The sequence below is a fragment of the Canis lupus genome, chromosome 4 (assembly GCF_011100685.1).
Source record: "Canis lupus familiaris isolate Mischka breed German Shepherd chromosome 4, alternate assembly UU_Cfam_GSD_1.0, whole genome shotgun sequence".
Classification (NCBI taxonomy): Eukaryota; Metazoa; Chordata; class Mammalia; order Carnivora; family Canidae; genus Canis; species Canis lupus.
The window spans coordinates 6,922,942-6,950,255 of record NC_049225.1 but is presented as its reverse complement, the minus strand read 5'-3'; the positions used below and the strand labels follow the sequence as shown (position 1 = coordinate 6,950,255).

Sequence of the window (27,314 nt, the reverse complement as noted above, 5' to 3'; positions counted from 1 at the left end):
AAAAAGCCAAGAATTCCCAAAAAATACAGCAATCACTAATAAGCTCTGAATTCACCATCCATGTCTTTTCAAATATTTGAGAACAAAAGTAGCTATTCATTGAGATTTAACCTTCTGTGGTACCTGGGGTGTGGGGGGACATGTGTGAGAAACTGTATCATAGACATAGCTTTAAGGCAGGTAGTCAAGATATTCAGGTTCTAGGAAGTCTTAGATCACAAGCATCATTCCATCATCTGACCTAGAAGAGCAAAGTCATTAGAAGTTCATTCAGTATGACCACAATAACATACATGAACAGATAAGGATCTTTGAAGGTAACAACTGGTTCTCTAGTTAGAAGCCGACAGATGATAGCTACAAAGGAATTCTATGAAGGATACAAAGAAATTCCAAAAAAACTAGAAACCAATTCATTCATAAGTCATAAAAACTTCTACTATTTTTTAAATAGCACCCTTACTCAGAGCCCCAAAAAAGACTGAGCCGTAAGCCAGGTCACACTGCATTATGTATCTCTAGTTTACTACCTGAGGTGCTGCTGGGGAATGAAGGTGACAAGCAAATGTGAAATGCAACCCACAGGAGAATTCTGAATCGCTAGATGAAAGGACAGGGAGTGCACTTTATACTGTCTGCATACACCTAGAAGCTCAGATACACAGGCCATATGTTAAGGGAAAATCATTCTAGGTAAAGATGCATCCCACGGTGTGACTTCCCTGGTTGATGTTCAGAACAACATCTAGCCAAAGCAGCGGTGGAGAAGGATGTGGAAAGGGGGGTTAAAATAAAGACATAGGGATGACAGAGTAGAGAGCAAATCCCAGAGATCATCATCACCTCCAAACTTTTGACATCAGGTTTTGCTAATCCTTTATGTTGAAAAAAATTAATTTACCTTTAAATTTTACATACCTCTAGACTTCTTCTAGCAAGTTCAATAATTCATTCCAATGAAATGTTACAATTTCTAGGGCACCTGTGTGGCTCATTCGGTTAAGTGTCTGCCTTTGGCTCATGATCCCGGGGTCCTGGGATGGAGCCTTGTGTTGGCTCCCTGCTCAGCAGGGAGGCTGCTTCTCCCTCTGCCTCTGCCCCTCCCCCCTTCATGCCCTCTCTGTCTCTCAAATAAATGGATAAATCTTAAAAAAAAAAGAAAGAAAGAAAGAAAGAAAGAAAGAAAGAAAGAAAGAAAGAAAGAAAGAAAGAAAGAAAAATGTTACAATCTCTAGATCATTTTCATACTGAATGTTTTACCTTTGGAAGTGGAGGGGAAGCAAATAGAAAGATGAATAATAATACAGGAGGGAAGTAAAACCATAGTACCATTTCAGAATTCTGAATTCTAAATGACAAAATTCAGTCTTTATGGGGTGACAATGGAAAGCTAATAAAAAGGAAAACTCACAGATACAATAGCATGGTAAACATTTTTATTAGGGCCTCAAACTGTTCAAGTATTCATACAAAATCAAGTTAGAAGGAAAACCTTTGCAGTGATATTTTATAACTGTCTTTTTTGTAGTGTCCTGAATACACACAAAGGCCATTAAAAAACCTCACTTGAGCATCAGTATTTCTCTTTTCCCAGGAATATTAGGCCCATGAGGAAAAGAATGCAAACTAACTATGCCATTTACAAATTATATACGACTGAATACAAGTGAGCACTTTAAATTTTCTTAAAGGCTTTTTAGGTTGTTTTATTTAGATGCTTATGTTACTAAATTAAGTCCTTCTCGATAATTAAAAGTGAATAAAAAATCTCTAGGAAGTTTTTATCTTTAGGAAGATAATTTTCTCTGATTCAAATCTTAAATTACGATTTAAGCTGCAAGGGCACGAGGCCTTCTGCTTTACAGGAGCCAGGCGTGCTCATAAGCATTCCAGACATGTGCAGCTCGGTTCAAATGGCCCTGTCACCCTGAGGCACCTAAGGCAGAGACATCCTGCAAAATGGAATTACCACATCCAGGCCAGTGGCACCCCCTTATTATAGGCAATTGTTTTTCCCTACGAGGGCTTTTCCTTCTCATCTTTCTCACTGTGCCAAATCTCAGATTATAAAATCATTAGCGCTATCTTGTACATGTGTTATGGTTTATTCTCCAGGAAATTGGCTTCACTTCCAAAACCAGTGGCATTAAGAGGGTAAGTAATCATTCTTACATGTAAAGCAAATCACATTATGCTGTTGCTCAAAGCCCTATAATCCTGCTTAGGATAAACCCAAAGTCTGCAAGGCCTTTCCCTTCCCATTGGTCAATGCACGGTGTGCCCATGACTTCCTCTTCTACCTGGGATCCTCTTCCTCCACTTCCTCTTTATCCTTCAAGCCTCAAATTAAACGTCACTTCCTCAAAGAAGCCTTTTTCTGTCTCTCAAATCTAAACCAGGATCCTGTTACACTCTTTCCTTGCCTCTTTATACTCCTTCTTTTCATTGTACTTTAAACACTGCACGTGTACATTAATCTGTGCGATGAATGTCCATCCCTCTACTACAGCCAGGGGGCCAGGCCTGTCTTTCTCCATCATCTTCGTCCACAGGAGCCACTTAGTAGATTCAGGCATATTACCAATTAATTGATTAATAACTCAGACACCCAGTAGAACAGAGTCTGAGGAGAAGCTGTCGTGTGGTACTGCCTGCCTGGCAGAAATTTGAGTTTTACTCTTGGCCACAGTGCATTTCCTTTCTCAGAGGGTTCACCCCAGAGGGAGACCATGCTGGCCTTGCTCCCCAGTGCCTCCCCAGTGTTCTGAACAGGCCCTGGTATGTGACAGGTCCTATCACTGGTTTGAAGGAATCAATACCCATTATCAGGTTAGGTAAACCACTCAGAGAAATACAAGGTAGTGAAGAGCAACATTCAGCCATTAGAATACTAAAATTTACATTTTTCAGAGAACACAATTTTTAGTTGTTTCTTTAGTGGTTTTTGACTTTCGGTCATGCTAGGGAAATTATTTTTCTCTTCTCAACCAAGATTATATAACTTGACCTATATTTCCTTGCAACTGCTATTCTGGTTATTTCTTCTTTTCCTCCTTTTAAAAAATGTTTTAAATCTTTAATCCATCTGGAATTTCATTTGATACAAAGTCTAACTCAATTTTTAAAAATGTTTAGCTCATTTTCCCAAAACTTCCCACTGATTTTTTTTTTCATTAATTCGATGAGAATAAAAATGCATCCTTCACGTCAGCTCAAAGGGATAGAGAAGCTCTCGGGAGAATCAATGCGTTAATATGCTTTCTCCTCTTGACAGAAAGGCCCTCTGCTAACATAAAACCATAGTATTTAAAACTAAAAACACTATTGAAATCATTTATTACTTTTTCACATGAAGATGGTTAGGTCAGAAATTTTCAGGTGAAAAGCATTAAGAGCAACTTCCAAATGTTCTCACGATGAGCACAGGAAGGAAGATACTTCTTGTTAGAACAACCATCTTGCCAAGAGAAAGGATTATGCTCTTACTAATTTTTGCATTCTCAGCATCGAGCACAATTTCTCCCCCCCCCCAAGTGAAGTGTGATTTCTATGTTATTTAAATTACAAGATCACTTTGAAACACTATTTCTGCTTTTCCACTGGCATCTCCATATATTATCCTATCATAGGGTGCTCTGAGGCTTAAGCTACTTCAGATACGACCCCAGTGGATGAACATCAGGGAGACTAAGTTAGCTGCTCTTCATGGTGGCCTCACCCACTGTAGCTGAGAACTAACATCGTTCCTCCAGGTAGCCTGCATAAGTCTGTGCACATGCTTTGAGCCAACAAAACCCCAAGCTGCTATGTTCTATCCTGCATAAATCACAGGCATACATAGACTTCCTGATTTTCAGGGTTAGTGTTTTTGCATTTCTCCACTTACTGGCCATTCATTTGATTTCCAAATTATTTGAGATTTATCAGCAGTCTAGGAGAATCCCACTGGGGACTTGGATAAATACACTGTGGCTTGCTGGAGACCTGACGCTGGCAGCTGACCACTGATCTCTGTCCCCAAACCCTCTCCTTCCTGATGCTGGCCAGCATTGGCCTGTACTTCCTCAGGCTTCCTTGAGCCTCACTTTGAGGCTACCTTGAGCAGAGATAACTGGATTCCACTTTCCTTTTTGTGCTGCTGCAGTGTGAACCTGGTTTCACTGCGAGTTTCCTGCAGCCAACTCCTGCCTCGTGGAGACTGACACAGAAAGAGAAGTTCCCCAGCTGACTAAAAGGGAGACCAGCCAGAGTGGGAGAGTACAGAGGAGCAGTGCCTAGCAGGGAGGGAAAGAGGAGAGAAAGAGAGGGTACATGAAGGGAATAACAACAGAGGGAATCATTAATAAGGCAGGCTTCTAACAGGCTATTTTTTTAAACATCATCTCTAAGCCACTTCTTTGGCACTCAGAATGTACTTTCCCATGGAAGCATCATAGCAAATGAGTCTGCTACCCAGCTAACACTAACTCAGTTCATGCCTCAAACAATTTTAGTTGCTGTGAATTAAAGAGACTTTGCAGGGTTTTCCCAGGTGTCTAACATCTGATCTTAGCATCTTCTTTTGTAGGGTAGAAAAGAGGGGAAGTAAGGAATATATTCTTCTTCCCAGAACTATGGCATCTTCTCATTACACATGCAAAGAGGAGACCTTCCCAAAGACCCGAGCACAGCCTTTGTGTTTTGATATCAAACAATGCGCCCATCGTGCCACAAAGGATTTTTACATAGATTCCTGGGTTTGATTTTGACATTCTGGGAACAAGTCGTTCCCAGACAGGTACTATCACCTGTTGACAAAAATGTCAAAACCATAGAACATAAAGATCCAAATTGGAAAGGCCCACCAACCACCTAGCACAGTGGATGAAATGAGACACAAAGCAAGATACAAAATGATTGAATTTCAGAATTCTGAGAGGAGTATGCACTTAATGAATACATTCTGCCTGCCAAGACCATGCCAATACTCTACAATTATTATCTTGATTAATTTCACCCCCCCCCCTCAGCAAATCTTTCTTATAGGAACTCCCAATTATAAATGACAAAAATGAATTATTATGGTTAAGCATAATTAATTTGTGACAAAGCCAAAGTTTCAGTCCATTCTCTGGGCCATGGCACTTTAATTCCTTCCTTAGCTTTCCAAAAGCTTCCTGCAAGGAAAAATCTGGTTATATACAAAGGACCAGGGGGTTGGAAAGGCATCAGACTTCTCAAAGGCAGCAGTGGAAGCTGGAAGACAATGGGACATTACCTTAGAATCCTTACGGAAGTGTTTACATCCTTAGTTGCTACACAAAACAAACTATCCATTACATGCAAAGTAGAATGGAAATACTTTCAGATATACAAAGTCTCCAAAAGTTTCCTTCCCACCCATCCTTTCCTTGGAGTGATCCTGAGGATGTGCTTCATTCACAAAGAGGGAGTAAACAAAGGACAACTGGAGCAGGTTCCAGAAGGGAGTCTGGGGAGGATGGGACCAATGGATGACCTAATAGATTTGCCTGTATGAAAAGCTGACCTGAGAGATATTTCCCATAGATACTGGAAAGACTAGCAAATCAAAAACAGAAATCTGAACAAGAAAGCAAAAGTAATCATGATATACTACTGGACTAGAAGTGAACAACAATTAGACTTAATAGAAAAAAATCCTGAGTATTTGTTCAAAGAATATTTAACTATATTGTGAGGAAGAAGAAAGGGAAAATGTTAATGTGTGAGGATAAAAGTGAGGAATCCTCAACATTCATAACAGGAAGTCAGTAGATAGCAAATCTGAGCTATCAAGAAATGGCAAAGATGCAGATCATGGAGAACAATTTTGGTAAATACCAAAGAAATATCTAAAGAATGGAAAGTAATTTTTAATGGACAGGGAGAATCAGACAGGGGAGAAACTTAACAAAACTCTGTTGCTTGTTACAATTTTCTCTATTTGACATTTAATCTATGTATTTCTTTGATATAACTGAAAAATACATTAGGAAAAACATGTCTCAGAACTATGTCTCTGACATGTAGGAGCCAGTCTATCTGCAAATCAACAGGCAAGATTTGCCAACAAGCAAAGCAAATCACATTTAAAAATGACAAAATCAGCCTGTGTCTCTGCCTCTCTCTCTCTCTGTGACTATCATAAATAAATAAAAAATTTAAAAATGACAAAATCAGGACTCATTTGTAAATTATTTTTGTGGTAGTGATTTTTTTTAAATTACAATTTTGATGAGATTCTCAATCAGTATTTTTTATAATTTCTATAATCTTTTATCCATTTATTGTAGTACATCCAAAAATTATAGCTTAAGCTTTTTTAGCAGGCATTTATATTTTTACAGAGGAATGAGCCTGTTTGTGTATATTTCACAATACACATATATACCTGAGTCCTTCAAACCAGCTTTTATCTTACAAGGCTTTTTCTGCCCACATCAGCCTATAGGAACGTCTTCTCTAATCAACTGATCACTCATCTGTTCGTCCAACCAATATCATTGAACACCTACTGTGCACCAGACCTTAATTCAACATTTAATCCTAAAAATTCATAATTTTCCATTTTATATGCATATCCAACCAGTTGGAAAACTTACTCACTGAACATAAAATTAATTATAATCCTTACACTTAGGGTCTGCACTTTCTACCTCCTTGTATTTCATGTAAGGATGAACATGGTGCTGGCCCCACATCACTATGTGTGTAGCAGTCATGGCTCTTCCATTCTGGCATAGCCAGAGTGTTTGCTTAATAGGTCGGAAACTTTTTGATAACAGAAACCACATCTTAGCCATCCTATTTCACTGGTTTAAAGGCTACATATCATGTAGGAACTCAGTAATTCTTTTTTTTAATAAATAGGATATTCATAAGCATTCTCCAAATGAATAAATTACAAGTGAATGTCAATAATGGAATTATTCTTTAACTCAGTCTTTTCTAATCTCATTAAAACCCACTTTTATGGTAAGAGTAAGGTCACTGAATTGGAACACTTTGATTTTTCTTAAGCTCTTAAGAGCCAAAAATAATAATATGGAAATTTCTTCTCTGAGGACCATGTGAAAATATGACCCAACTCCATTAGTCCTTTTCAGAATGATATAATTCCTTTTGAAAGTTCTTAAATAAAACATATTTTCTTTTTTTGTGTGTGTGGGGGGGATGTTTTAGTTTTATTTTAATTTCAGCTAACACACAGTGTTACATTCGTTTCAGGTGTACAATGTAGTGATTCAGCACTCCCATACATTACCCAGTGCTCATCACAAGTGCCCTTCTTAATTACCATCACATATTTCATCTGTCCACCCATCCGCCTTCTCTGTGGCAACCATCAGTGTGTTCTCCATAATTAAGAGCCTGTTTCTTTATTCGTCCCTCTCTTTTTCCCCTTTGCTCATTCGTTTTTTTTCCTAAATTCCACATATGAGTGAAATCATACAGTATTTTGTCTTTCTCTGACTGATTTATTTCACTTAGCATTATACTCTCTAGATCCATCTGTGTCATTGCAAAAGGCAAGAGTTCATTCTTTTTTATGGCTGAATAGTATTTCATTACACATCTATACACATCTTTATCCATTCATCAGTCAATGCACAGTCAGTCGGCTTCTGTATCCTGGCTATTATAAATAATGCTGCTATAAACATAGGGATACATGTATCTCTTTGAATGAGTGTTTTTGTATTTTTTGAGTAAATAGCCAGTAGTGTGATTACTGGATCATAAGGTAGTTCTCTTTTTAGCTTTATGAGGAAGCTCCATACTGTTTTCCACAGTGGCACCTGTTTGCAATCTCACGAACAGTGCAAGATGGTTCCCCTTTGTCCTCATCCTCACCACGTGTTGTTTCATGTGTTGTGGAGTTTAGCCTTTCTGATAGGTGTGAGGTGATATCTCATTGTGGTTTTAATTTGATTTCCCTGATGATGAGTGATGTTGAAAATCTTTTCATGTGTCTGTTGGCCATCTGGATGTCTTCCTTAGAAAAATATCTTCATATCTTCTGCCCATTTTTAATCATATTATTTGTTTTTTTGGGTGTTGAGTTTTATAAGTTCTTTACATACTTTGGATACTAACCCTTTATCAGATATGTCATTTGCAAATATTTTGTCCCATTCAGTAGATTGCATTTTAGTTTTGTTCATTGTTTCCCTCACTGTGCAAAAGCTTTTTATTTTCATGTAGTTTTTGTTTTTGTTTCTCTTGCCTAGGGGACCTATCTAGAAAAAAGTTGCTATGACAGACTCAAAGAGGTTCCTGTCTGTGTTCTCTTCTAGCATTTTTGTGACTTCAGGTCTCATATGTAAGTCTTCAATCCATTTTGAATTTACTTTTGTGTATGCTGTAAGAAAGTGTTCCAGTTTCTTTTTCTTTCTCTCCTTTCTTTCTTTCTTTCTTTCTTTCTTTCTTTCTTTCTTTCTTTCTTTCTTTCTTTCTTTCTTTCTTTCTTTCTTTCTTCCTTTCATGTTGCTGTTCAGTTTTCCCAACACCATTTGTTGAAGAGACTATTTTTTTCCCATTGGATACTCTTGCCCGCTTTCTTGAAGATTAATTGACCTTATCTCTGTGGGTTTATTTCTGGGTTTCCTATTCTATTGATCTGTGTGTCTATTTTGTGCCAGTACTGCATTTCTTTGATTACTACAGCTTTGTATTATAACTTGAAATCCAGAATTGTGATTCCTTGAGCTTTGCTCTTCTTTTCAAGGCTGCTTTGGCTATTCAGGGTCTTCTGTGGCTCCATACAAATTTTAGGATTGGGGGCACCTAGGTAGCTCAGTCAGTGAAGCATATAACTCTTGGTTTTATCTCAGGTCATGATCTTGTGGTTGTGGGATGAAGCTCTTCAGTGGCTCTGTGCTCAGCATGGAGTAGGGTTCAGATTCTCTGTCTCCCTCTCTCTCTGCCTCCCCCTGCCCCTCCCCCAGCTTGCTCATGTGCTCTTTGTCTCTCCCTCAAAAAAATAAATAAAATCTTTTAAAAGTTTTTAGGATTGTTTGTCATTGTTCTTGAAAATGCTGGTGGTATTTTGATAGGGATTGCATTAAATGCAGAGATTCCTTTGTGTGGTATAGACTTTTTTAAAGAAGAATTTATTTATTTATTTATTTATTTATTTATTTATTTATTTATTTATTTATGAGACATGCACACACACACACACACACACAGAGAGGCAGAAATATAGGCAGAGGGAGAAGCAGGTTCCATGCAGGAAGCCCGATGTGGGACTCGATCCTGGGACTCTAGGATCATGCGCTGAGCCAAAGGCAGACTCAACTGCTGAGCCACCCAGGCATCCCTGGTATAGACATTTTAACAATATTTGTTTTTCTAATCTATAAGCATGGAATGTCTTTCCATCCCTCTGTCCTTTTGAATTTCTTTCACCAGTGTTTTACAGTTTTCAGAGTATAGGTCTTTTGCTTCTTTGATAACATTCATTTTTAGGTATTTTTTTATTTTTGGCATAATTGTGAGATTTTTTTTTAAATTTCTCTTTCTGCTGCTTCAATTTTAGTGTATAGAAATGCAACAAATTTCTACACACTGATTTTGTATAATTGCAACTTTATTTGAATTAATCAGTTCTAGCTATTTTTTGGCGGAGACTTTCCAGTTTTATTATATAGTATCATGTCCTCTGCAAATAGTGGTAATTGTACCTCTTCCTTACCTGTTTGTATATCTTTTATTTCTTTTTGTTGTCTGATTGCTGTGGCTAGGACTTCCAATACTATGTTGAATAAAAATGGTGAGAGTGGACATCCTCATCTTGTTCCTGACCTTAGGGGAAAAACTCTCAGTTCTATCTATTAAAGACAATGTTAGCTGTGGGTTTTTCATAGATGGCCTTTATTATGTTGAGTTATGTTCCCTCTAAACTTATTTTGTTGAGGTTTTTATGATGAATGGATATTGTATTTGGTCAAATGCTTTTTCTGCATCTATTGAAATGCTCATACGGTTCTTATCTTTTCTCTTATTGATGTGTTGTATTGCATTGATCAATTTGTGAATATCAAACTACCCTGGAATAAATCCCTCTTAACTATGGTGAATGAGGTTTTTCTATAGTTTATCTTTTTTCAAATTTTATTTAAATTTGCCAACACACAGTATAATACCCAATACTCATTATATCATGTGCCCTCCTTAACTCCCATCACCCAGTCATCCTATCCCCCCATCCCCTTCACCTTCTGCGACCCTCAGTTTGTTTATCAGAGTCAGAAGTTTCTCATGGTTGTCGTCCTCTCTAATTTTTCCCCACTTGGTTTCCCCCCGCCTTCCCTTGTGGTCCCTCTCATTACTTCTTATATTCCACATATGAGTGAAAATATAGGATAATTGTCTTTCTCCAACTGACTTATTTCACTCAGCACAATACCCTCCAGTTCCATCCACATCAGTGTAAGTAGTAGGTATTCATCCTATCTGATGGTTGAGTAATATTCCATTGTATATATAATCACATGTTCTTTATCTGGTGAATGATTTTTTTTTAATGTATTGTTGAATTTGGTTTGCTAGTCTTTTGTTGAGGATTTTTGCATCTATGCCCATCAGGGATATTGGCCTAGAGTTCTCTTTTTCGGTGGTGTTTTTACCTGGTTTGGTATCAGGGTAATGCTGGTTTCATAGAGTGAATTTGAAGGCTTTCCTTTCTTTTCTATTTTTAGGAATAGTTTAAGAAGAATGGCTATTAATTCTTTAAATGTTTGGGAGATTTTGCCTGTGAAGCCATCTGGTCCTAGACTTTTGTCTGCTGGGAGTTTTTTGATCACTGATTCTATTTCTTTGCTGGTTATCAGTCTGTTCAAATTCTATTTCTTCCTGTTTCAATTTTGATAGTGTATATGTTTCTAGAAATTTATTCCTTTCTTCTAGGTTGTCCAATTTACTGGTATATAGTTCTACAAAGTATTCTCTTACAATTATTTGTGTTTCTGTGGTATTGGTTGTTATGAGTCCTCTCTCACTAGTGATTTTGAGCCCTTTCTCTTTTTTTTTTCTCAATAGGTCTGGCTAGAGATTTATAAATTTTATTGATTTTTTTCCAAAGAAGCTGCTCCTGGTTTCATTGATCTGTTCTATTTTTTTTTAGATTCTATATTATTTATTTCTGCTCTAATCTTTATTCATTATTCTTTCTTTCCCTCTGCTGTCTTTAGGTTTTGTTTGTTGTCCTTTTTCTAGCCCCCTCAAGCATAAGGTTAGGTTGTTTGAGATTTTTCTTGCTTCTTGAGATAGGCCTGTATTGCTATAAACTTCCCTCTTAGAACTGTTTTTGCTGCATCCTAGAGTTTTTGGAGCATTGTGTTTTGATTTCTATTTGTTCCCATGTATATTTTAATCCTTCTTTAATTTGGTTGGCTTATTCATTGTTTAGTAACACGTTATTTAACCTCCATGTATTTGGGATCTTTCCAAATTATTTCTTATGGTTGATGTCTAGTTGCAGAGTGTTGTGGTCAGAAAAGATGCATGGTATGACTTCAACATTCTTAATTTGTTGAGGCTCATTTTGTCTGCCAATATGTGATCTATTCTGGAGAATGTTCTGTATGAACTAGAAAAGAATGTATTCTGCTGTTCTAGGATGGAATGTTCTGAATATACCACTGAATCTATCTAGTCCAGTGTGTCATTCAAAGCCATTTTTTCCTTGTAGATGTTCTGTTTTAGATGATCTGTCCACTGATGTGAGTAGGGTGTTAAAGTCTCCTACTACTAATGTATTATTACTGATTAATTCCTTTATGTTTGTTAACTGTTTTATGTATTTGGTTGCTCCTAGGTTGGGTGCTTACATATTTACAATTGTTAGATCTTCTTGTTGGAGTGTCCCCTTTGTTATGATATAGTGCCCCTCTTTGTCTCTTACTGCAGTCTTTGTCTTAAAGTCTACTTTGCTCATGTAGGTATTTCCACCATGTTTCTTTTGAGATCCATTCATGTGATAGGTATTTCTCCATCCCCTTACTTTCAATCTGCAGCTGTCTTTAGGGCCAAAATGAGTCTCTTATAGCAGCATATAGGTAGGTCTTGTTTTTTTTTTTAATCCATTCTGTTACCCTGTGTCTTTTGATTGGAGCATTTCATCCACTTAAAGTCAAAGTAATTATTGATAGATACATATTATTGCCATTAGAGACTCTCTTACAACAGAGGCCAATAAATGAAGTCATTTGTCTGGAATTACCATCATCATTCAGGATAATGGATTTATTTTCTAAAACTCTAGTTCTCCTAAACATTTGGTCTTGGAAGTTCCAAACTTAAATAATATGGTGCCATCTGTAGTGCTGTCTACTTTGTTATCTTGTTATTTTCAGCATAATTCACTTAGATTGAACAGCTTCATATTCCATTAATATGCCATCTATAGCCACCTCACCATTTGTCTGCTTAACTGTACTATGAGTGACAGAATTTTATTCTTTTAGTTCAGATATTGGTGAGACATCTTGTTGGGGCTGGAATGAGATAAAGTTTACCTAAATTAGTCTCCAAAGTAAAGAAGTCAGTTGGCTAAAAAATACATGTTTCAATTTACAGTCTGCAACTTGAGTTGTAGTCTGAATTTTATATCAAAATTTATTTTGTATATCTATATAATTTTATATGTCAAGTAAAATTACAATCAGAGGTATGCAGAAAGAAAAGTAAACTGAAAGAAATGTATACCTCAAGTTTAAATTTGTTCTAGCATATAGAGGGCTGATGATATGTAAATGAAGTGCAGTTCAGGAAACACACTTCTGTGCCCAGCACAGTAAGCAGGGGATGGCCAGCATGAACAAGCAGAAATGTTGCTCCTACTCACTTTAGAGAATATAATGGAAAGGGAGGTTCAGAGGAGCAGCCAAGAAGTTTGTCCGATCCAGGTGGTCAGGGAAGGGCTTCTAATGGGCCTGATTTTTAAACAGAGACCTGAAGGATGAATCATCTGGCCTGAGTATAGTGATGCTTGAGAAAAAGCATCACAGGCAAAGGGAAAAACAAAGAGAGGACAGAGAATAGAGTGTATTTGAGAATCTGCAAGAATGCTGAAAATTCACTGTGGTGAGTCTATTTCGACCCAAGGATTAAAGCTTTGTAGAGCTGGCATTAAACTATAGCACACTGGACTGTACAGGACCTACTGAAGTGATGTGGCCCTTCTGGGTAACAATGACTACAGCACTATGTTGTCGAAGAGCCTTGTATGGATTGCACACGACCCGCCTGCTAGACTGGGAGCAGATCAGTAGCAAACAGAGCACCTGACTGGAGTAAGATGCCCTGGGTTCTGGTTACTCACTGGCCACAGACTTGCTAGGAGCCAAGTTATGTGCCTTGACTTCTGGAACTTCTGTCTCCTCCTACATAAAGGGTGGGGTGGCATTATATAAACTCTAAAACACGGACAGCACATATGCCTCATCTTACATGCCAATTCGTGCCAGTGGCTGAGTTTTAGGATTGTTCTCAGTTAGTGATGTCTGGCATGGGATCAGAGCATTCCAGTTGTATGTTACAGACCTGCTAGCTCTGCTCTGCTCTATCTTCTTTTCCAGTTATAATATTCTGTGATGCTATGAGAAAGAAGATTTGAGCACAGTTTTCACATTAAAAAGTCTATGATTGGTCTAAACTTCCTGTGCGTGTTTTCTTGAGAGTAGGAGAAATAAAGAGTGAACTATCTAGAAGGCAGAAGGCCAGGACAAGGAGGAAGAAAACTCAGGACCTCATGATACTGAAATGAATAATAGCTTTTCAATGACTTCATACCAACATATTTTAAATATTTGGATTTTCCTTCTAACACACACAATTTTGAAATGCAATCTGTTCTTCACTCCATGCCTAATGTGTCAAATCTATTACTCTTGGCTAGATTTCAGGTGGCTTATGAACAGACAATGCAGGCAAGGGAGAAACATCCACAGAGCCTGTGCCTGAGCCCGAGCTCCCAGCCCACCTTATGGAACAGAGGCCAGCGCTGACTGATCACCTGCCCCTCAAAGAGGAGCCATCAACAAATACACTCACAGAACTTGGGCTTGAATTGTGTACTGAAAGGGTCATGCAAGTTTATTTATTTATTTATTTATTTATTTATTTATTTATTTATTTATTTATTTTATTTTATTTTATTTTATTTTTTTTGTCATGCAAGTTTAAAATATCTAAGTTATTCTATTCTAAACTGGGATCCCTTAGATTCAGGGAAGGAAACAGCCACACTAACAAAATCAAACAAACAAAAAACCAAAACCAAAATGAATAAACAAAACAAACAGGTTTTGAACTAAACTAAACCAAACTAAACTAAATGTTGAATTCCGTATTTTCACTGTTGAATTTCCAGACTCTGAACTGCCATAGTAAGCTAGCTGGAGCCTAATCTGTCTTATTTTTCTTTCTCTCAATTTGACAAGTTCTCTGTGCTCAGGCCAGGGCATTTAAATGTGTAAGTATAGGTAGAGGTGCAGCTGATATGGATAGAGATATGCAGGCTCCTGAGGCAAAGCCTCACACTTCAAATCTCTACCCAAAATCAATGACACCAAAATAAGAAACCCCCAAATACTCCACTAATTTCACCAAAACATAGTCTCCCTAAAGATTTAGAAAATGAAAGGGATCGTTACCTGAACACTTACAGAGAAGCTCCATAGAAACCAATTTCCTCCAGTTGCTCTACCTGTCAACCAGCCCGCACCCATCTGGGAGGCACCTCTCTCTACAAATGAGCTATCACATGAACTAACCATTACAAATTGCATCTACTCTGAGCCCATCTTCCTTCAGGTTTTATAATACTGATAATAATTTGCATTAAAGTAGTACCTGAAATTGAAAAGAGCCTTTAAAATTATATGTACACACACACACACACTCACACACACACACATATATATATACATATATATGTCAAGCACAAATATATTAAGCTTGACCCTCAAGCTAGCCACTGGGGTTGCCAGTAAGAAGAGCAAGTCTCTGAGGGCAGAGCCATCAGGGTGGCCCTTCTCCACCTTCTAAACCTTATCCGGGCAGCAGACCCACGATGCCATATTTCTCCACTAAACAATCGACAATCTTCATGAGTTGGCTGTTTTAAATTGAGGCAGCTCCTCATACCCACCCAAAGATGTTCCTTGATGAAATGCTCTTGATAGAATTTTAAGCAATTCTTTCACTTCTTCATTTTTAAATTATTTTTCCCTTTTTCCCCTTTGTCACACTAATCTACCGAGGTTACTGCTGACCAACCTGGAGAGTCTAATACATTCCTGCAAGTCAGCAAATCTTGGCGCCACTTGTGCCTGGACATACAACTGAATATCTCCCTCTATAACAGAGATGTTACAATGGGCTCTAAAGTTATAATCAGCCCAAGCTGTTATAAACTCTAGCTGTGAACTGTGACCGATGACTTCAATGCATCTGAAAATGGGGATAAAGCAATCCTTCCTCCATCTGTTGGATCACAGAGCAGGGGAAGAGCTACCGGAGAAATTCCTGAGATTTCTTATCTAGAAGCTCTGACACTGTCTGGATCACCAGGCTATTACATGGTCGTGACCGGAAATAGCCCGGAGAACTCCTAAGGCAATCAAGTATGCATCCAGGTCTAAGAGACCATAGCCAATGACAAAGTTTAAGGGCTTAAAGGTCCTAAAGGTCCAGCAGTCTCTGCTACATTCCTGCCCACCCCACCCCCTCCAAACACTTTGTGGAGGATGGGAACCTAGTCTACTTGAGCTGGAATAGCATAATTTTCAGGTCTGCATGATATAAATTAATTTTCCACAATACTAATAACCGATTTTATAAGCCATAGTTCTAATTCACTCTATTTCAACTTTCTTGTTCTGGAACAATACTGCATACCCCAAGGTACACTCTCCTTTTTTTTCTTTATTGTGGTAAAATAGATATAATGTAACACCTGCCACTGTAACCATTCTTAGTGCATAGTTCTATGGCATCCAGTACATTCACATCAGTTGCGTACACTCTGGTTTAAAGGATGCCTACCACTACATCATTTTTTTTTTAATGAGGGATAAAGTACTGACCTCTCACTTCCCGCTGTTGATACTCTTTGTTTTTGAGAACAGGGTGTGAAATCCACATCCACGGGTGGTGCTTGCGGAGCTGGGGGAGCATGTAATGGGTCACAAGTCCCACCGAGCCCGCCAGGGCAAACAGCACAACACTGAGAAACGGCTGTGAGACAAGAGGGCAATTCAAAGTGTTTAGCCTGGCAGGAGAGGGGAGGGACGCCCATGATAATACATAACACTACTGCCCTTCCCCTCTTCCCTCCAAGCCCCATGCTGGTTTCGGGTTTCTGAAAATGTCTTCCAGCTGAAACTGACCTGTGCTGGGAGCCACCAGGTCGGGGTGGAGAGCTGGCCCCACAAGGTGCAAAGGCCAAGGAAACCTGCTCTCTAGTTTTACCGCTGTTTTTAAAGAGGTTGAGAATGACAAATGTAACCAATACACTTTCCTTGTTAGAAGGAGAGCTCCTAAGCATACAGTACTTTCATATGGAAGCAGTAACTGTTCGAGCCTCAAGCCAGAAATCCCATCTAGGGCTCTCCACTTTTTTTTTAACTGAAAATTATTTTCCAAAACTCTATTTAGCTCCAGGACCTCTTTCTGACTCCTGATAGGGTAATACCTCCTGTCCCTGCTCCTGGTACAGTGCCAGTCAGCCTGTCTTACTACCGCTGGGTTCCAGGACATGTGCTGCTGCTGCTGCTGCTCTAGCAAACTGCACAGCTCCCCAAGCACAGAAAGACAAAGGATAAAGCACTTGAACCCAGTCTGCAATGTGAACCAACTCTCATCTGGGACGCAACTCCTCACAGCACATAGATATGTCCCTTAAACCTCCTAGCTGGCTCCACTAGCCTGCCAATACCTTGGGATTCCACAACCGGCTGTGTTACTCAGGAAAGAAGGCGGTGGGGAGACTAGAAAGCCGAATGGATACGTACTCGCAAGGACAGGAACACAGTGCTGGCACTGATTGCAAATGACAGAACAGCAGCCACCGAGCAGATAACGAGATCCGATTTTAGGATATCCTTCTGTAAAGAGAGAACCAACTGTAAAAGTCTGCCCGTCTGTGTTTCTCTCAGCAACTCTGTAGTCAGCAGGAAAGTCAAGTAACAGGATACTGACTCTGGATAACACACTCTCTCAGCATATCACTTACCTGATAGGTTCCTAGGGACACACCTGGGTGGACCATAAGGGAGAACAAGGCAAAGGGTGGAGAATGGGGAATGCACACTCCAAGGTTAACCTCCACCAGCTAACCACAGTAGGAAAAAGGTTTTCTACATGTACAAGAGGCATAAGCTTCTTCTGTACAAACATAGATCACATACAAGGTCCCATGATCTCATTAATAAAGGAGGGTAAAGGGCTAATCATCTTGACTTGGTTTTAGATTTGCTTGTATGGAGGCTATTTGCCAAACAGAAGCCTCTTACACATTCACTTATTTCTTTGGACCAGAACAGATTTCACATTTTAATTCTCCAGAGTGAGTAAAGGCCACTTCCAAATAATTTAAATATATATGTGTTATGGACACAGTTGCGAAAAATGAAATGTCAGTTACTAATAATGTTTTATCACATAAAATTGCAGCGTGAGCAGGGGCTGAAAGAAAACAAAGCAAAGTTAGACCAAAGAATGTTATTTGTACTGCATTAATACTATATGGGGAATGGCCTGTTAATGCAAATCAAGCACAATACTGCTGGCTGATAGATCTAAAAGAGACACAAAGGACCATCAAATTATGTTCTTCTACAGAGGCCAGTTTGCTGCAGTACACAATTATTGAACATTTTAAGGTACCACACCCCTGAAAACTCTGAAACCATTGTTATAAATATATCAATATCTTATATTGAAAAGAATTATGCCTCTTAAATAATTGTTTTGAATGTTCTCTGCCAGAAAATTTTAGCTGTGTACATCTGTTTCCCCTGTCCTCTTCCCCCTTTTTGCTTTTCTTGTTTTTAAAATTAAAGTGCAGAGTTCTTGCAAGCCGTGCTGTTGCTGGCTTTCTGACTGAATTAATACCCAAGTAGGAAGAAATCAGGAAGACAGCTTAAATGGAGTAATAATGACCTTGAACCATCTGATGAAAATATCAACACAGCTTGGTTAACATTAACATCCAGGTAGCTCATCCAACTCTTGGTGTTGGCTCAGGTAACTGGTCATGGGATCGAGTCTCGCATTGGGCTCCATGCTCAGTGAGGAGTTGGCTTCAGGTTCTCTCTCCTTCTTCCTCCCTACCCGCTTTGTCCCTTCATCTTCCCCCCATTATGTGCACAGATTCTCTCTATATATAAATAAAATCTTTAAAAAATAATGATAATGTAGTAAAGAGATATATTCTCAACATCAATTTATCAATTATCTACTAAAGTTGTTTTACAATTCATGTATAGGTATTGAATATTGGAGGAACCATATAGCAATCAACTTCTAGATTTATTCTTAGTAATGATATGAATAATAGGGTTAAAAAGTGGTAAGAATTTCCCTGATTTTTGAGCAGGGCAAATCACTGGTTTTTAATTCTGAATCTGTAAAAATTTTGTGATTGCAGGTTTTTACCAAAAATTTACTATTAATAAATAACCAAAATTCAAGTATCTCCTTTTATTCCAAAGATTTACAGAAGGTCAGACCTTCCCAGAGCAAAGAACTGCAACTCATTGGGTCTTTAGGCTGTAAAGAGAAGTTAATTTCTCCTTCCCATTTTTCACTGGCATGGTTTTATGTCCCTTAAAAATTGCTGAATGCTTATTAAAAGGAAGATACACATTTTCCCAAATATTCTAATTTAAGATGAAGTGTTATCTATACTTGCCCATCCATCCTTGCCTGAAGGGAAAATAGTGAGCCATCAGGGCAGCTACTGTGGGGAGGAGGTTCATGTTTTTATGTTTTGTGGAAGAGGGAGAATGAGCTCTGATTATCATTATTTTTTTTCCTATAGCTGGATGACATTCAGGAATTCCACTGATTTTCGTCAGTGTCCTATGTATCCCTTGTAAATAAAACTACTGCACAGCCTTTATTTATTAAAATGTTCCTCCTGCCCATTTCATTTCTGTTTTGTACTTTTTAAACAGCTGGTATGAGCTGTTTGAGGTATGTCTGATGTACAAAACCCCTGTATATGTACATACCCCTGTTTGAGGTATGTCTGATGTACAAAACCCCTGCATATGTATAAAATGTACCACTCGATGAGTTTTGACATATGTATATCCCTCTGAAATCCATTGCCAAAGTTAGGGTAAGTAACACAGCCATCACACCCCAGAGTTTCCTCTCTTGACTTTTTCTAACCTGTGCCCCCTTCTCTACTCTGTCCATAGACAACCACTGATGATCTGCACCATCATGATGGTTTATTTCATTCCCTAGGATGTGTTATAAATGGTATCGTAGAATATATATTCTTTGATCTGGCTTCTTTCACTGAGTGTAATTATTCTGATAGTGATCCTTGTTGTTGTCTGTATGAATAGTCCATCTCTTTCATGGCTATGTAACATTCCTTTGTGAGCATATGGCATGTGCATTAGTCCATCCACCTATGAGTAGACATTTCAGTTATTTTCAATTTCTGGCAATTACAAATAAAGCTGTTATAAATATTCATGGCCATGTCTCTGGACATGTGCTTTCATTTCTCTTTGTAAATGCTTTTAGTAGGATGGTTGGATCACATGATAGGTTTATTTTTTTTTATAAATATTTTATTTATTTATTCATGAGAGATACAGAGAGAGAGAGGCAGAGACACAGGCAGAGGGAGAAGCAGGCTCCATGCAGGGAGCCTGACGTGGGACTCGATCCCAGGTCTCCAGGATCATGCCATGGGCTGAAGGCGGGGCTAAACCGCTGAGCCACCTGGGCTTCCCACATGATAGGTTTAGACTTAACTTTTTAAGAAACTGCCAGAGTTTTCCAAAGTCATTGTAACCTTTTTGCATTCTCACTGGCAGTGTATGAGAGTTCCAATTACTCCATATCCTTGCCAACACTTGGTGTAGTCAGTATTTTTTATTTTAGCCATTCCAGTGGTTGTGTAGTACAACAGTTCTCAGCCAAGGAAAATTTTACCTCCCCAGGAACATTTGGCAATGCCTGGAGATATTTTTTACTATTATTTTTCAGGGAGAAGGAGGAGTAACATTGACATCTGGTGGGCAGAGGCAAAGGATGCAGCACATAAATATCCTACAGTGCACAGGGCAGTCCCTGACAAGAGAATTAAGAGGCCCAGGAAGTCAATAGTGTGAGGTTGATAAACCTTGGTGCTGTGGTGCCTAATTATGGATTTAATTGGCATTTTCCAATGGCTAATGATGTTGACCACCATTTCACACACTTAGTTCTTAAAATACCATTTAAAAAAGAATTTTAAAATATGAAATCATTAGGGATAAATTTGACAAAAATGTATTAGACCTGTACATTGAAAACTACAAACTCTGCTGAAAGAAACTAAAGAAATACATAGAAAGATATATCATCTTCATGGATTTAAAGATTCAGTATCCTTAAGAAGTCAATTCTTACCAAACTTACCAAACTATATAGATCCAGTAGAATCCTAATCAAATCCTAACAGAACTTTTTTGTACAAATTGTCAAGCTAGTTCAAAAATTTGCTTGGGAGTGCAATGGATCTAGCAAGAGTCAACCAATTTTGGAAAGGAAGAACAAAGTTGGAGGATATGCAATATTTTATTCCAAGGCTTCTTACAAACCTGCAGGAATCAAGTACTGATGGTATTGGAGCAAAATATATATCTAGATCAAGAGAACAGAAGAAAGATCCCAGAAATAGACCAAAAAAAATATATACAGCAATGGATTTTAAGCAAGAATGCCAAGGTGAAATGACAGCTTTCCCCTAAATGAGAGAAAAGATAATTTTTTCAACAAATGGAACTGGCTATCTACAAAAAACAAAACAACAAAAAAACACCTTGACACTTCACGTCACAAGGTGCATTACAAACCTAACTTAAATTATTAAAACTCAAAGAAAGCATAAGAGGAAATCTTCATGACCTTGGGTTTGGCAAAGTTTTCGTAAATAGAACACTAAAAGTGATATTTTAAAAGGAAAAAAGTCATTAAATTGGAGTTCATGAAAATTTAAAACATTTGCTCTTCAAAATACATTGTTATAAAATGAAAAGGCAAGCCAGGGACTGAGAAAAATAAATGCGAAACATATATCCAACAAAGAACTTTTACCTGTAATATATAATGAACTTTACAAATAAAAAAAGAACTCTACAAATCAATAAGAAGTCAAACAATTCCGCCCACCCCCATTCCTAGCTGCATATGGGCAAAGTTTTGAACAGACTCTTCACCAAGCATGATGGCAAACGATAATTATTGAGCTTTTCAAGCTAGTGCTAATTAACGAAACCATAGAGCACTCTGTTAATACCGGCAAAAGTAACATCAGCAAAATAAAAAGAAAATAGCTCCTTCTTCCCCTATAGCCACCAAAAGGCTATTACTCTCCTCCAAAAAGTTTATTCCTGAAAATATTTTTTCTTACAAACATCTTTTATGCATGTGCCTTTACAAAAAGTATGAAATGCAGCAGATTTTGATAAACACATTCAGTGAAACAACAGTGTGTTTACTGATGTACAACTACTCTTCTTACAAAGGCCTCTTTCATGGGCATTGAATTGCATGCCTCAAATGCAGTACAGTGTAACAAAAATGAAAATGTTATGTTTAAAAGCAATCTTGAAAACACCTGGACCTCAGAGACTATTGTTGTGTCCTATGAAAGTAGCCTTTAATACTGTAAAACGTTTCTAATTTTGGTTTTCTTATTAAATAATTTTGCTGATTTTAATATATATTATACTCCTCTTTCTAAAAGATCTAAGTAAGTGTGAGGTTTTAGTTTTAGTTTGGTTATACAAAAGAATTATTAGTGCTACCTTCTCCCTTCACATGCTTGAAGGTTAATAACTCCAATTCTGTTGAATTACTTTATTTAAACAAGAGGTTTAGAATCTTTGCTTCATTTTGATAAATATCCTAAGCCCTAAAAGTGAACCATACAATATTAGGTGTTACAAAAATTAGAGTACAAAATATCTGAGCAAAATGCAAATTTAGAAGGTCTCTGCAATATTTTAGTATTAATTAATGTTTCCATCATAGGATAACATAATATTGCAGTGCTCTACCACACAGAGAAGAAAGGGAATATAGATCACTCATGATCGTTATATCCTGACACAAACAGTATTAGCATTTTTATGCTTTCTGGGCCAGTATTTTTGCCTGTGAATGCTGAGACATGGTTCTAGCTGTCATCACGATGTATATGGCATTATCTATACATATTTTATAAAGGTCTAATCATAGTATGCATATAATTTTATACTTTTTTCAACTGTACTTCTTTCATAAGCAATATATATACATATATTTGTATATTATTGTAAGACTTACTAATAGTGACGAACTAATTTTCCATCTTGTGATGTGGTAAACATACACACACAGATACATACAAACAGTGCTATAGTGGAAACTGGAAACCATAATTTCAGGAACGAAAGTGAATGTGCCATATTTAGTACAAGCCTTCCCTGACTGTGAGGTTATTAGGTTGTCTTCCATTTTTTAACCATGATGAATTATGCTGCAGTCATGATCTTTATGCACCTAGATCTTTTTTCATATTTGGAATTCATTCCCTAGACAAACTCTGGTAAATCAATTTATTATATTATAGGTTATGAATTGTATAATTCATATTGATAGTTGATCAGTTATGCTTTCTCAGGTGATCGTAATAATTTACACAATATATAAACAATATCTAAGAGATCTCATCTTGTCCTACTTGGCAATATTAATATTAATTTATCTTGTGCTGGTTGACTGGACAAAAAAGAATGCCATCTAGGATGCCTAGGTGGCTCAGTAAATTAAACATCTATCTCCTTTCAGCTTAGGTCATGATCTCAGGATTATGAGATGGAGCTCTGTGTTGGGCTCCGCGCTGAGCATGGAGCCTGCTTGAGATTCTCTCTCTCCCTTTCCCTCTGGCCCTAAGCCCCCTGCTCCAGTGCATGCGCATGCACTCTCTCTTAAAAAAAAAAAAAAAAAAAGCCATCTAACTTTAATTTGCACTTCTTTCTGCATAAGTACAATAAATATAATTCTAACAATTCTAAATAGTTCGTCCTTCAATTAATATATATATATATATATATATAGGTATCATTTCATATCATTTGGCTATGGAGTTTTAAAAATTAACCTTTGAATTGTTGGTATAAAAAGGTATTTAACTTTTGTCAAATTTGCGATATTTCACCAGATCAATTTTATTGCCTTTAAATATATAGAAGTTTAAAAGTTTTATGTACTCACATCTAACTGTGCGTGTATGTGCGATTATTTCATTTTGTAGATTCCAAGCCTGGAAAATCATCCCCTTTCTAGAATTTGAATAAATGTTTGATTTTATTTCACACTTTTGAAGATTTCGTTTACATTTTTAAAAATCGTGAGCCAGACATATAGGAAAGTGCTTAAAATACATATCTACAATTTTAAAAAATAATTATAAAGTGAAATCTCAGTAACTAACCAATTGATTACCAAGAACTCCCTTATGTGGTCCCTGATCACAAACCCTTCTTTCCTCTCTTAGGGGGGTCTATATCAATTATCCTGACTGTGGTGAAAATAAGTTTCTTGCTCTTTAAACAGAATGATTTTGTTCCTTGTGTATGCAATTATAAGCAGTTTGGTTTGCCTATTTTTATCCAAGAGATGGCACTAGACTAGACATATTGGTGTCTTGCTTCCTCTGCTCAACATTTTGTGTCTGAGACTCACCCATATCATTGCATATGGCTCTGGTAAGGTCTCTTCCTTTGCTGGATACTACACATTCCACTGCTGGTACAACTTCCAATGGCTTCAGCTTAGGGCCCTTATGAATAAATGCTATGAGGAACAATCTTATATGTATACTCTGATACAAATGTGCAAGATTTGAGGGGTGGCTGGGTAGCTCAGTCAGTTAAGCACCTGCCTCTGGATTGGGTCATAGTCCCAGGGTTCTGGGATCGAGACCCATGTCTGGCTCCCTGCTTGGTCTGCTTCTCTATCTGCCCACCACCCACTCATGTACTTTCTCTCAAGCTCCCTCTCTCTCTCTCTCTCAAATAAATAAAATCTTAAAAAAAAATATTTATTCCAGGGTAAATATCTAGGAGTAGAATTTCTGATTGTAGTATATATTTCTTCAACTTTATAGTACCAAATTGTTTCTGAAACAGATACGAATTTACACTACTGCCAGCAGTACATAAGAGTCCCCTTGCTTTACACTTAATATTGTGAGAATTTTTAATTTTTTGTCAGTCTAGTAAGTATGAAATGGTTTCCTGATTTTTAATTAGTTTGCATGCATATTCATGTTTTGGCTATTTTTATTTCCTCCTTGTGAAGTGCACATACAAGTCTTTTGGTCATTTTTCATTGAGATATCTTTTCTTACTGATTTATAGTAATTTTATATTTGGCACAACACTAGTGTTTTAGCTACTAAATATTTTAAAAATTGTTTCCCATTCTGTGGCTTATTTTTTAAAGTCTCTTTTTGGGTATTTGATGAGTCAAAGATCATAATTTTAATGAACTTCAATTTTTTTTTCTTGTTTAAAAAATTATTTCCTGGGCAGCCCAGGTGGCTCAGTGGTTTAGCACCACCTTCAGCCCAGGGTGTGATTCTGGAGTCCTGGGATCAAGTCCCATATCGGGCTCCCTGCATGGAGCCTGCTTCTCCCTCTGCCTGTGTCTCTGCCTCTCTCTTTCTCTTTCCCTCTCTGTGTCCCTCATGAATAAATAAATAAAATCTTAAAAAAAAATTCTTTCCTGTACTAAAACTATCATAGATAACTTCCTTTATTATGATTCTAGTACTTTCAGGTTTTGTTATGTCATATTTAGGTTTATAGCCTATCTGGAATTGACTTTTAAGCAGTGTCACACAGGAATCCTATTATATTTCACTACTGATGAAGAACTCATTTTTATCATTCCATTTTTCCCTTTGTACAGAGTAGGAAGTCACCACCGTGTTTCTATTCCTTTAGCAATTACACTAAACATTCCAACATGCATACTTCACTTATCACAGTCTTAAGTTAATCAGTATCTTTATTTGTCTCCTGGACATTACTAAGTTTAAGTCTTGGAGCCCATTTCTCCTTCCATCCAAAGTTGTATGTTAGCCTCTTATTCTGGTTTCATAGGGTTAATGTTTGTTTAAATTTCTCTTTGCATTTTTGCATGAATTAGACTTTCCATCTGAGACTGTTTGAAGAATATCCCTCAGAATTACATTTAGCGAGAGTCTCTCAGCTTCTCTTTGTCTGAAATATTTTTATGATGCCCTTCTTCTTTGAAGATATTTTCACTGGGCATAGAACTCTACTGTGGCAGTTACTTTTTTTTACAGAACATTTAATACATCAAACTTCTGGCTTCTTTGATTGCTTTTGATAAAGGGAGCTTTCCGTTTGTCATTCATTTAAATATAATCCATTCACTTTGTTTCATGCTCTGTGTCTTTGGTGTCTGCAGTTTCACGGTGGTTTGTCCACTGTGGATTCTTTCTTCACTTTACCCTGCTTGTGATTCACTGGTATGCTTGAATCTCTAGATCAGTGTCTCCCATTACTTCTGGTAAATTCTCAGATGCGATCTCATCAGATACCGATTATGCTCATGTCTCTCTCCCATTTTTCTGAAATTCTGATTAGATACATGTGAGATGTTCTTACTGTCTTTCACATGGCTTTGTCTTTATTTTGTATTTCTTCATTTTCTGTCTGTCAGTGTTGCAATTCTGGAAACTTTCTTCTGTCTTTCAGTTCACTGTCTCATCAGAGGTGTCTAATCCCCCCTGTGTGTATGTGTGTATTTTGTTTTGTTTTGTTTTGTTTTGTTTTGTTTTCTTAAACTGCTTTATTTTCTGGTTTGTTTTTTGTTTAGGAAGGTCTGTTTGGTTCTTTCAAACATACGAAGATCATTTAATATTTTCTATTGTCTATAAATTTTACCTTTCATTCCTTTAAACACATATATAGTATAGTTGTTTTAAAATCTGTGTCTAGGAACACCTGGGTGGCTCAGTCAGTTAAATATCTCCGTTTGGCTCAGGTCATGATCTTGGGGTCCTGGGATCAAGCCCCACATGGGGCTCTCAGAGCAGTGGAGAGTCTGCTCCTCCCTCTCCCTCTGCCCTCTGCTCTCAATCTCTCTCATGCTCTGTCTCGTGTTTTCTCTCTCTCACACTGTCTCAAATAAATAAAATCTTCAAAAACATTTTTAAATAATAAAACAAAACAAAATCTGTGTCCAATAGTTCCAATATTTGATGTCCTTGAAGATATGTTTCTGCTGGTTCCTTGTTTCCTTGTGCAAGTTTTATTTTTATTTTATTTTTTTAATTGAGAGCTGCTCATTTCCCTTAGAAAATTGGTTTGGGGAACACCTGAAAACCTAGAAGGAAAGAATCCTCTAGAGAGACTTCATGTTTGGTTTGGCCATGAGGTGTTTTTCCAGTTGGGAGCCACTTCAAACTCGATTCCTAAATTTAGGGGTTTTGTGCCATGCAGGTTTTAGGACTTGGAAGAAAGCCCACTGCAGACTAAACATCTCAAGGACTCAATTGTTGTTGTTGTCCAACACAGGTGCATCTGCTAGCACTCCCGTGGTGCCAAGGAGGTTGGAAGTGGTTTCTTGTGGTTCATCCTCCCACTGAGGGTGGGTGCTTCAGTGTCCCAGCCTGACAAGCAAATGGTCTCCCTTTGCATACCCACTCTGGCAGCTTTGGGCTGTAATTTCTCTTCCCCAGAGTTTGAAGGCTGAAAAGTGAGGATCAGGATCCCCCGGGTGAGCAGATGTCCTTGAGGCAAAAGAAGCTTCCTGCTCTGCTTCCTCACCATTCTCTGATTCACTCAAATTATAACTTAATAATTCTTTATCCTTTTGTCAGTTTTGTGCCACACTGAAGAGGGACTTTTTTTTTTTTTTACTTTATTCAGAATTCTCAGTTTTAATCAGAAGAGAGTTTGGCTATAATAATTCAGCTTGGCATAGTATCAGAGATGGAAAATTCTCATTTGATCTGTGTCTTTCTAACTTATATTGCTGTCTGGTGAGGAATCAGC

The 27,314-nt window shown here is 37.6% G+C and overlaps 1 protein-coding gene across 2 annotated transcripts in view; it reads right to left on the bottom strand.

The window, feature by feature from the left end:
• The window catches only part of PCNX2 (pecanex 2), a 289,788-nt gene that overhangs the window by 127,849 nt on the left and 134,625 nt on the right, over positions 1-27,314 (bottom strand). For both annotated transcript variants that reach the window (XM_038533888.1, XM_038533889.1), the window contains 2 exons: positions 17,022-17,114; positions 16,095-16,245 (listed from right to left, as the gene is read on the bottom strand). In XM_038533888.1, coding sequence (XP_038389816.1) covers positions 16,095-16,245; positions 17,022-17,114 — 244 coding nt within the window. The remainder of the gene's footprint in view (positions 1-16,094; positions 16,246-17,021; positions 17,115-27,314) is intronic.